The sequence below is a fragment of the Solanum dulcamara genome, chromosome 7 (assembly GCF_947179165.1).
Source record: "Solanum dulcamara chromosome 7, daSolDulc1.2, whole genome shotgun sequence".
Classification (NCBI taxonomy): domain Eukaryota; kingdom Viridiplantae; phylum Streptophyta; class Magnoliopsida; order Solanales; family Solanaceae; genus Solanum; species Solanum dulcamara.
Genome location: NC_077243.1, coordinates 66,399,353 through 66,411,336, shown reverse-complemented (window position 1 = coordinate 66,411,336; position 11,984 = coordinate 66,399,353). Strand labels below are relative to the sequence as shown.

The 11,984-nt window shown below is 30.8% G+C and overlaps 1 protein-coding gene across 1 annotated transcript; it reads right to left on the bottom strand.

Annotated features, from left to right (window-relative positions):
- Positions 1–5,523: 5,523 nt before the first annotated feature.
- Positions 5,524–7,328, bottom strand: LOC129893858 (protein IQ-DOMAIN 12-like). The gene is made up of 4 exons (XM_055969279.1): positions 7,251–7,328; positions 6,932–7,171; positions 5,942–6,175; positions 5,524–5,772 (listed from the first exon to the last, which is right to left on the bottom strand). The coding sequence occupies exons 1-4, from the start codon at positions 7,326–7,328 to the stop codon at positions 5,629–5,631; spliced, it is 696 nt and encodes a 231-aa protein (XP_055825254.1). The 3' UTR covers positions 5,524–5,628.
- Positions 7,329–11,984: the final 4,656 nt, after the last annotated feature.

Below are 11,984 nucleotides of genomic sequence, written 5' to 3'. Positions count from 1 at the left end.
TATGTGAGTCGCACACCATATTTCTGTAACATGTCATTTTGTATATCTCTTGGTGTGTAGTTGGCATCTGGATCAATACATTTGGCAACAATAATACTCCCAACAACTGTCTTTGTTGCTTGTCTTTCCGATAATGAATTATATAGCAACAAACACGTGTGTTCGCTTTCAAAATCTCTAATAGCGAATATTTGAGATTTATTCATGCTTGAAGCGCATAAATTCCAACTACAGTTTTCTCCGAGGCATTGTATTGAATAGCTGTTGAATTTTTTTTTATTAATAGACAATCAATAGTATAAACTAACTTGAATTTGAGTCTTACCATGTTGAGCTTGATCTCAATGTCTTGAATTCAAAGTGTTTAAAAATGGAATGTCTTTTTAGTGCACTGGTAAGGACATATTTATTTTTGTAAACTTGATCTTTCTCAAAAAAAAGATTGATTGGGATTAATAATGATGCCTAGTTGTATTTCTTCGTGCTCATTAACTTCCTCACATGATCCAAAACCAATTAACTCTAGCGCATCACCGATACCACTAAATACATTAGAAAAGTATGAATTGTGTGTAATCCTCATGTCTTCTGAAGTGTCTGAACATAATAGTGGAATTAAGGTGGAATCACTCTTCAAGTTGACCGATTCAGTTGTTGTGACACATAAAGGGTATTTTGACATATCTCTATGTTCCTTTTTGATTTCAATATACACTTTTACTTCCATATCGTTATGAATTTGAATTGGAGGAGACCTTTCATCAATCTTATATTTGATTTCAACTTTACTTGTTGATGTGTCTATTGACAATTGAGCAGCAATCACAGAAACGAGGCTAGTAAATGTTGAATCGGTATTTATCAACACACCATCTGCCAAGTAATTAATATACTTGTTACTAGAATCCCACCGGCCATTGAAGTAAAGCAGCATAACCAGATTAGCCATGTTTTTCTCCTGCATATTTTTTTGTTGAATTAAAAGAGAATTAAAGAATTAGACATGAACGAAATATGTAGCTAATAAAACCAGCCTTCAGTGATCTGTAGGCCATAAAAATAATTAAACTTGAACAATAAATATATTACACATACATTAAACTTGAATTAGAAGAGAATTAGATATGAATAAAACCTGTACTAATGAAACTAGCCTTCAGTGATCTATAGTCTACATAAATGAATTAAACTTGAACAACAAAGGTATTACACACACATTAAACTTGAATTAGAAGAGAATTAGACACGAATGAAATATGTAGCTAAAAAAACCAACCTTCAGTGATCTGTAGGCCACAAAAATAAACTAAACTTGAACAACAAACGTATTACATACACACTAAACTTGAATTAGAAGAGAATTAGACATGAATAAAATTTGTATCTAATGAAACCAACCTTCAGTGATCTGTATGCAAAAAAAAAATGAATTAAACTTGAACAAAAACTGTATTACACACACATTAAATAAGTAAACAAGTAATTGTGATAAACGGAGAAATAAAAACAAACTTTTATATTGAATCACAAATGAATACAAATCGTGTATCGCTAATGAATTAGGTATGAAATCTAATTCAAACCTTCAAACAATTAAACATTCAACCATTCAAACCTTTAAGTAGTCACAGATCTCTACTCAGAAATCACAATTCTTCAACTGATTGAAATCTGCATTCACCTAAATTTTGTCATTCTTCTGCAATAACCACCGCATATACATCACTTAATTCTAAAATTGGAGTACAAATATTGTAGAAAGTCATGGTTGAGAAGCTATGAAGCTAAGTATTGCCCTAGTTTTGGAGAAAATTATGGGTGAGAAGATTAGAGAGAATATTGGTGTAGCAAATTTGGAGAGAAACAGGGGAAGAGAAAATAGCGGGTGAGAGTTTTAGAAGAATAAAGACCGTACTTAATTTAATTCAAATAATTTGCTATATATGGTTAAAATAATTATGTTGCTCTATGTAGTAAATATTTTTTGAATATTGTACATTTAGGTGATTTACCCTTTAAGTAAAATATCCTTTTTTTAATTGAAGTTGCCTAACAAGTTGGGCCATTATTATAAAAGAAAAAGGGGAAATTACCTAAATGTACAATATTCAAAAAATATTTACCACATAGAGCAACATAATTATTTTAACCATATATAGCAAATTATTTGAATTAAATTAAGTACGATCCTTACTCTTCTAAAACTCTCACCCCCTATTTTCTCTTTCCCTGTTTCTCTCCAAATTTGCTACACCAATATTCTCTCCAATCTTCTCACCCATAATTTTCTCCAAAACTAGGGCAATACTTAGCTTCATAGCTTCTCAACCATGACTTTCTACAATATTTGTACTCCAATTTTAGAATTAAGTGATGTATATGCGGTGGTTATTGCAGAAGAATGACAAAATTTAGGTGAATGCAGATTTCAATCAGTTGAAGAATTGTGATTTCTGAGTAGAGATCTGTGACTACTTAAAGGTTTGAATGGTTGAATGTTTAATTGTTTGAAGGTTTGAATTAGATTTCATACCTAATTCATTAGCGATACACGATTTGTATTCATTTGTGATTCAATATGAAAGTTAAACATGATATGGACTACCAAGCTTAGAACTCGTTCTTTGTTACTTTGGTATAGATAAACTTTTAAACTAAGGAAACATTAATTAAATACTCGCAAACGTCTTCTTTTTCTTTCCCTGTTTGTTTCTCTGTGAGTTGCTACTTCACATTTTCTAATGTTTCGATTTCATTTGGTGTTGTTGCTTTTATTCTCTAATGTTTGTTCTTTTGGCAAGTCGTTTCTTCAATTAATTTTGGTTATTGCACTTGTTTGTGCTAAATTTTTTGTCAGATCCACATACACATCCAAAAAACCTAATAGAAGAAATGTGTTTTCTATACAAAGGTTTATTTTGGGTTTTGACAATAGTTTGTCTATGTTGATGTTTTGTCTTTGACGATTTAAGTTTTATATGATTATAATGTCTCTAGCTTTGCTTAAGGATGAATGGAGCATTCACCATGGAAGATAATCAATAGAAGAGAGAGTCAATGATATAATTAATTATAAATAATATTATTTAATGTGTGTGTAATATAGTTTTTGTTCAAATTTAATTTATTTTTTGTGGCCTACAGATCACTAAAGGTTGGTTTCATTAGATACAAATTTCATTCATGTCTAATTCTCTTCTAATTCAAGTTTAAAGTGTATGTAATACGTTTGTTGTTCAAGTTTAATTTATTTTTGTGGCCTACAGATCACTGAAGGTTGGTTTTGTTAGCTACATGTTTCATTCGTGTCTAATTCTCTTATAATTCAAGTTTAATGTGTGTGTAATACCTTTGTTGTTCAAGTTTAATTCATTTATGTAGCCTATAGATCACTGAAGGCTGGTTTCATTAGTACAGGTTTTATTCGTATCTAATTCTCTTCTAATTCAAGTTTAATGTGTGTGTAATACATTTATTATTCATTTTTAATTATTCGTGTCTAATTCTCTAATTCTCTTCTAATTCAACAAAAAAATATGTAGGAGAAAAACATGGCTAATCTGGCTGTACTGCTTTACTTCAATGGCCGATGGGATTCTAGCAACAAGTATATTAATTTCTTGGCAGATGGTGTGTTGATAAATACGGATTCAACATTTGCTAGCCTCGTTTCTGTGACTACTGCTCAATTGTTAATAGACACATCAACAAGTAAAGTTGAAATCAGATATAAGATTGATGAAAGATCTCCTCCAATTCAAATTCATTCGTGTCGAATTCTTTTCTAATTCAACTTTAATAGCAATTCCAGGTAAACAGGAAAGAATCAGCAAAACCAAATCTGACTACATATTCTATACTAATTCTGACAAGGCCTTGTTAGTTCTACTCTGTTTTTTTTTACTTCTCTCTTGCTTGACCTGGGGGCTTCAATTGTATTTCCCCACATTCTGGGATATATGACAACATGTTAGGCTAGAAACAACTTCTGAATGTCATAGGTGAGATATATCAAATCAAAACGAAGCTGATCATTTCAAGACAGGTTTTAGTTGTTTGTCCTCCTCAAGTGAAATCATTCCCAAATGAGATGGGTCTTCAAGCATCATCTTTGCCACCAAATAACCACCAATTGACAATGTTTGGTATTTACGATCTTGCTTGCCTATGAATCAGCCAAGTTTTCCATCATAATATTCAGGCCACCCATCCTTGGACAACCGCTGTTCAGCAAATTCAATGGTACGCCTTGCAATCTGAGGCCTCCCGATCTTGATACATGCTACTGTGAGGAGCCATAGAAGCACTGTATCCAGAGACAATCAAATATGAGAGGGACCTAACACAATCTTGGAGAAGATACAAGTTTAATTCATTTTTTGTGGTCTATATATCACTAAAGGTTTTTTCATTAGCTACAATTTTCATTCGTGTCTAATTCTCTTCTAATTCAACTTTAGTGTGTATGTAATTCATTTTTAGTTCAAGTCTAATTCATTTTTGTGTTCTATGGATTACTGGGGCTTTTTCAATAGCTACATTTTTCATTCATGTCTAATTCTCTTCTAATTCAACTTTAGTGTGTGTGTAATTCATTTTAAGTTCAAGTTTAATATCAATTTTGTGTTTTTGCAGATCACTAAAGGCTTTTTCAGTAGCTACACTTTTCATTCGTGTCGAATTTTCTTCTAATTCAAGTTTAATTCATTTTTCATTCAAGTTTAATTCATTTTTCATTCAAGTTTAATTCATAATGCAGGTTTCAGTTTGATAACACTATTGAAGCACTTTTTCATTAACGTAGCTATGTATTCGCATTATAAAAAAAAGAAGAATATTTATTACATGAATAAAAAACTATATCAAAAGTGTATTTTACATGAATAAAAATCATCTTTAAAAAGATAGCTATGTATTGCATTATAAACTTTAATATGTATGCAATTCATTTTTCATTCAAGTTTAATTCATTTTTCATTCAAGTTTAATTCATAATGCAGGTTTCAGTTTGATAACACTACTGAAATACTTTTTCATTAACGCAGCTATGTATTTGCATTATAAAAAAAAGATATATTTTACATGAACAAAAAACTATATTAAAAGTGTATTTTACATGAACAAAAATTATCTTAAAAAAGATAGTTCTGTATTGCATTATAAACTTTAATATGTATGCAATTCATTTTTCATTCAAGTTTAATTTATTTTTAATTCAAGTTTAATTCATAATGCAGGTTTCAGTCTGATAACACTACTGAAACACTTTAACATTAACGTGTCATCAAACATGTCCTAAAAATTTAAAATTAATTCTAATAATACTAAATGACAAGAATTTGAAAACATCACTATGACTAGCTTTGATAAAAAAAAATGGGACAAGTTCAAATCATCAACAAATGCACGGGGAGATGCAGTTCTACTAAAATCATGAAGAAATACTATTATTATGCTAATAATATATATACACATTGTGGCAAGTCTATGGAAATGTTAAAATCAGTAATAAAAGATGTGCACTGGCTTTCATCAATCAACTGTAGATAGATTACTCAAGAAGTTTGAAGCTTCAATTATAGCTCCATTTTTCTGATTGTTTTCATGTCCAGAAGTAATGCTGCAAATCTAGGATTTTGTCCTAAGTGAAAACAAGTATTTCATCAAATGCTCTCGTTTGTCAATGGCTTCTTCTCTTCTTGGCCACAAGGCTTCACTGTCTTGTTCTGAAGACAAATTGAAATTCGAAGCCCTAAGGCTCTTGCATTTAAGCTGCCAAAAAACAAAACCATATTACAGTTATAAAAATAATAAACAAGTTTAATTTTCATTTGGAGGTTCAAACCATAAAAGTCAAAATAAGATATGTTAGTAGGTGTCTTTTATAGTTGAACCAATGTTTGAAAAATTAATTAGACAAAGGCTTAATGATTGCTTTTACCTTTAGTTCTTTAGATTTCATAATTTCCCTTGGACTATTGATGAGTTTTTTGTCCTTATAGTCATGATAATCTTCTAAAGTAGGGAGTTTAATTTGATAAACTCTTGTGTTTGGCTTTTGATGAAGTGGCAACATGAAATTCAATTTGGCAATAAGTCTTCTTCTGACAATTTCACCTCTAATCACTGCTTTAAGCTTCACAAGACCCTTTATAGTACTTAATGCTTTCTTGGCCTGCACTACATTTCACAATGTCAGAGATTAGGCACCAGTCCATTTCAGCAAATGTCAGAATTTTTTTAGAAAAATGAATAGAGTAAGTAGCCATAAACACCAATATAACTTCTTAAAAATATGTCTAGCTATATAAGAGAAGAGTTTAATAAGCGGAGGGTTTTCCGACAACCAAAAAGCTTTTCTCCCCAACCAAGGTGAAGACTACCTACCCTTGAGAATTCTTCTGCTTGCTCTGCATTATGAGCTTCATACATAGTTGTGCTCCTTTAATATGATAGGAAGAAAGAGACCAGCCTCATTTCCATACCAATCCTTAGTTACTACATTATCTTGTTTAGGTTGTGTAGCTCAGTTGGTAGAGCACTGACCTACCTTACACTCTAATACTATTAACAAGGATCCATAGTAACCTTCAAAGATGACTCTTTGTACTTAAACTTGTGTAGGGGACTTCGCCCTTTAGTTACAAGATACTGCTTAAGTTCTCAACTATATGTTTGAATAATCTTAAAAATAATTAGTTTAATTAATTTATCAATAGATGGTATGAAGATCTTCAAGACTGTTATTGTAATGACTGCAGTGGTTTCCTTATTACCCTTTTAAGTTTGTGGTGAATTACTAACTAATTTTCATCCTTCTGCATTCAAATGCGTGTCTGCGACAAGTTCACAATGAAATTATATGAGTGAAAACACTAGATACACTATGCATTATGGAAAACTCAAGAAACCCCCAGAGAGGATGTCTTACCAGGTGAGCACGATAAGCACTTTGGATTTTAATGGTAGCTTTTTTGTGTTTCCTTTTGAATTCATTTGGAGCATTCGTTAGAAGGATAACATCAGCAGCAGCATTGGCAGTAGCTGCAAAAGCATGTTTCCTTTGTTGTTCTTTCACCTCAGTTAATGTTTGCTGAGGAGCTGATGTTATGGCAGGACATTTCCTCAACTTGAACTTTTTCAAAAAGCAACATTTCCATCTCTTTGGTTTCTGAAAGATTTTTCATAATTTCCAGTTTAGATACCCAAAGATTACTCATTGGTAAGCAACAAAATCTTGAAATTCAAACCTTTTGATCAGCTATTGGTTCTGTTTCAGGAATGAAAAGTCTCTTGACAAAGGTAAACCAGTTTCTTCTCTTTCCCATTTTAGAAATTCATGAGTCCTTCAGCAAACAAACAGATTTATCAAACACCTGCCACCTTCTGTTTTCTGAAAGATTGAGAGAAGTGTTTCAGAGGATATAACAAAATGCTGCAAAGCTACAATATGAAAACAAGAATTGGCTCAATAGGACAGCTCGATGCACAAAGCATCCCACGTAATATATAAGAAAATTGGAGCATGAGGGGAGGATTACCCAAGTCTGTATAAGAAAACCATCAGTCCATTCCTCGACTAACATGAAACTCTAATCCACTAGAGCGTGGACCAATAGCTCAAAGCTATGTATTGCATTATAAACTTTAATATGTGTGTGTAATACACATTTTTGTTCAAAGTTTAATTCATTTTTGTGGAGTACAGATCACTGAAAACTTTTTTCAATTAACTACAGATTTCATTCATCTATAGTTCTCTTCTAATTCAATTTTAATGCATGTGTAATACATTTTAGTTCAAAGTTTAATTCATTTTTATTTATTTATTTAAAAAAATAAACAAATTGCAACACAAAAGATCTAACAATTCATGGCAAAACTCCCAACAATCACTGATATAATAAACTTGAGCAAATAAATTTAGACTATAATAAAAGTATCAAATACACAAAAAAAATTCTTCAGCATCTAGCACACAAGTTCAAAATAACAACAAACTAAGAAAATACACATAAACAGATTGAAAATGCTATCAGTTAAATAATGTGTTGTAGAATGACATACCGGATATAAATTCTCTAGTAGAACCATTTTTTTGCACAATCGATTTCGACTTTTTGGATTCTTCTCCTGAGCAACTGTAGGTCTCACTTTCTTTGACTGAAATTGAAGAGGTAAATCCTCAAAATCATCATCACTGTCAACAAATTTCTTAGATTCCGATGCAACATCAACTCGTTTTCTTTTCGATTTAGATTTAGAACTCAATTCACTGATTTTTTTCTTACTTCTACCGCATTTTTTCTTCACATGCAATGTTTGGAGATTTTGATTAACCTCACCACCAGCTTCTTCTGGAGATTGATTTGCAGAAATTCCCAAACTAAAAGTAGGACCGACATTCACTTCATCACTGTTGGTTGAATCAACAATTTAAATTCGTAGGCTTCTTCTAGGAGATTTCTGACCTTTCATTATAATTGTGCACCTAAAATCTATGAGTTTCGTCTGAAACAAACAAAAAGATGAAGAATAAGGGAAGAATGAAGAAGAGATGAAGGAATAAGAGAGACAGACGCTGAAACTGAAGAAAAGCCCTTATTTAAAGAAAGAGAGACGCTGAAGAAAAACCCTTATTGAAAGAAAGAGATAAAGTCTTTTTCTTTTCAAATAAAAAGGGGTATAATGTCTTATTTAATGAAAGTATTGTTACTGATTGTTAAAAATGGTAATAAAATAAAAGTATATTTAAAAATGATAAATATTTTTTAAAACACATTCAATTAAGTAATTTTTCCTATTAAAATGAGTCTCAGTTAACATTACAAGGTTTGAAGCCCAAAATGGCCTAAGAATCGGAAAAACGTAGCTAAAAATAAAAAAGGAAATAAATAAAACAAACATCTGATAAAGGAAACCCTTATCTTCTCCATCTTCTTTTTCGGCTGACTGATGAAGGTCTCCCATTCTTCAGCTCAAATGAAGAACCTCCACCATACCACACTTACCGCCCATTTAGCAGTTATCTACTAAAATCGTTCCAACTTCGGGTTGTAATCACTTAGACATATAAAAATTCTCACTGATGTCATGATTCAGATGCTCCAGTGTGGAGGTGCGAGAGGTTGGTTATGGACGGTTTCAGGAGAGGCAAAGGGAGGCCGAAAAAGTATTGGAAAGAGGTGATTAGACATGATATGGCACAGTTGCAGCTCACCGAGGACATGACCTTAGATAAGAGGTTGTGGAAGACTCAGACTAAGATAGTGGGCTAGGTGGCTTATCTTTTCTCTATAGTAGTCGTAGTTTTGCTCATTTATTTATTAACATTTGATTTCTGCATTTGATTATTGTTTATATTTGTTGGCCCGGTTTACTTTGGGTATCTTATTTATCTATAGTAGTTAATGCCCCTTTCTTTCCGGTCTTTCCTACCATGACTTTCTCGCTCTCATTATTCATATTTTTATATTGTTTTTGATATGCTTGGCTCTACTAACCTATGTCTTGTTTTCCTTGTTTTTCCTCTCTTGTTCTTCTCTCTTAAGACGAGGGTCTTTCGAAAGAGCCATCCTACCTTTCAAGGTGGGGGTTAGGTTTGAGTACACTCTACCCTTCCCAGACCCCACATGGTGGGATTATACTGCCTTGTTGTTGTTGTAGTCTATATTCTGTGTATAAATACACAATTTTATTCATATTTGTGTATAAAAACTTTTATACATTATTTTAATTTACTTTATACAAGGTTGATACATTATACATAAGGGTGAAAATCATTTTCACCCCAACTTTACTTTTAAAATCAAACTCCCCCCTCATCTTTGAACAATAATCAAACTCTCACCTTTATCCCATGCATTGTCCATTTTACCCTTGTTATATCACATCTATTTAATATCTCTTTATATTATATATAATTTACTTTTTAACATAGATATTTTTTTTTACTTTTTCTGTAAGTTCTTTAACATTATAAGTAGAATAATATTTTTAAGAATTTGTCACAAAATTAATATTATTCTTATGACTGTTATTTCAATATAATATGCATTAAGTGTGTGTGTGTGTATGTATGCGTATATTTTTTATTTTCTTTAATATTTTACTCTATGCGTTTCATATTACTTGACTCTTCTTGATATATATGATACCCCTTAAAAAATTAATTAGAGGTGTATTTTACTAAACTAACATTATTAATAATATTTTGAAACCTTAAATTTGGCTATTACTATTTTATGCAGTTATTTAATACTAAGGCTAGAAATAAAAAAATATTAAAAATTTCTTAAATTTCATAAATTTGACAAGTAAATTAAAACAACTATTTTTAGAATGAGAGTCAAGTAATATAAATGGCGGTGGATATTCTCTTCTATATAAATAAATAAGTTTTGATTGACATTGATGGAGTATAACATAATTTATAATCTAAAATAATTTAAAGGCAAAACCCATCGGTGACCCCCTAAAGTTGGTATCAACTTTCACTTAGACACCTCAACTAAGCTTTGTTCATTTTAGACACCTTATGTCATGACCAAATGTGTCATTTTGACACTTTTCGCTAATTTGGCACATGGTGTGTATTGCACAGACATCTGAGCGCGTGAAAAGTTTTTTTGTACAATATTTTTTTTCCTTCTTCTTCTTCTTCTTCACTTTTTCTCTCTTCCATCAACTCCACCTTCCACCACCACACATCCACCATTTATCTTTATCCACCCCTCTTTATTACCACCGGAACCATCCATCTCCATCATTTACTTTTTTCTCCACCAAGAATCACCAAATTTCCACTCTTCTAATTTATCTGTAACAATAATTCGAAAAAATTAAATCTGGATCTAAAATAATTTTCAATGAAATCTCATTTTCATATATCCACAACTTGAAAATTCTTATTGAATAAAAGCTATGTAATTATTTTTTTACTCTTTATTTAATGTTCTTACAAAATTATCGCAAAAAATCATACAGTGATAGAAAATTAAGTAAGGATCGGGAAAGTGTGAAGTTGACTGAAAAAAAGTTGAAGATTGTGGATGAGTTGTGCTTCGAATCTGCGAAGAAATGAGCATTTTTGTTAAGATCCAGATAATTCTCATCTTCAAGAAGATGTTTCTATGCTTGTTTTTCGTCTTTGCCCTTGAATCTTTTCAAAAGTAAAGTTTCTCAAAAAAAAAGTTGGAAAATATATTTTGAGTGCTAAATTTTGTTTGGAATGAACGATAATGAAGTATTCGTGTTGCAATGCTTGATTTAAACATTGTTCCATCACTTTGGATTGAAGTATTTGAGATAGAAATTAGAAAACTCCATTAAAGCTCATTTGAAGCTTCTTGCAAAATAAGCCCAGAAATAGTTTTAATAAAATATTTTTTACTTTTCTTTTTATTAAAAAATCGTTATTTAAAAATTATTTGGACACAAATGACAAATGTCATCATTTCATTTGACATTTTACACGTCATTTCGCGAGTGTAAAACACAGATACGTTATATTTTGCTGACTGTAAAAAAAAAGATCAAAATGACACAGCAAAGCCTGACATAAAGTGTCTAAAATGAACAAAACTTAATTAAGATATCTAAGTGAAAGTTGATGTCAATTTTAGGGGGTCACCAATGGGTTCTGCCTAATTTAAAATCTAAATAATATAATCTTTAAAAATTTGTCCTTAATTAAATTAATTGTTTGTATTTCCTACATTGAAATATATTTGTATAGTTATTATTCTCTGCTATTTTCACTTGTATAAATAAATATTAGAGTTCTGATTATTATAATAAAATTAATTTTCTCATTATGCTAATTTACTTCATTATAGGACATCATTAACTTATATACTTAATTAGTATTTTTCACTATTTTATCCAAAAAATAATATTTATACTTTTATGAAAAAATTGTTACATTAAATAGAAAAATGAAAATATCATGATTTCTAAAGAAGTAAAAAAATTGATAATGAAAA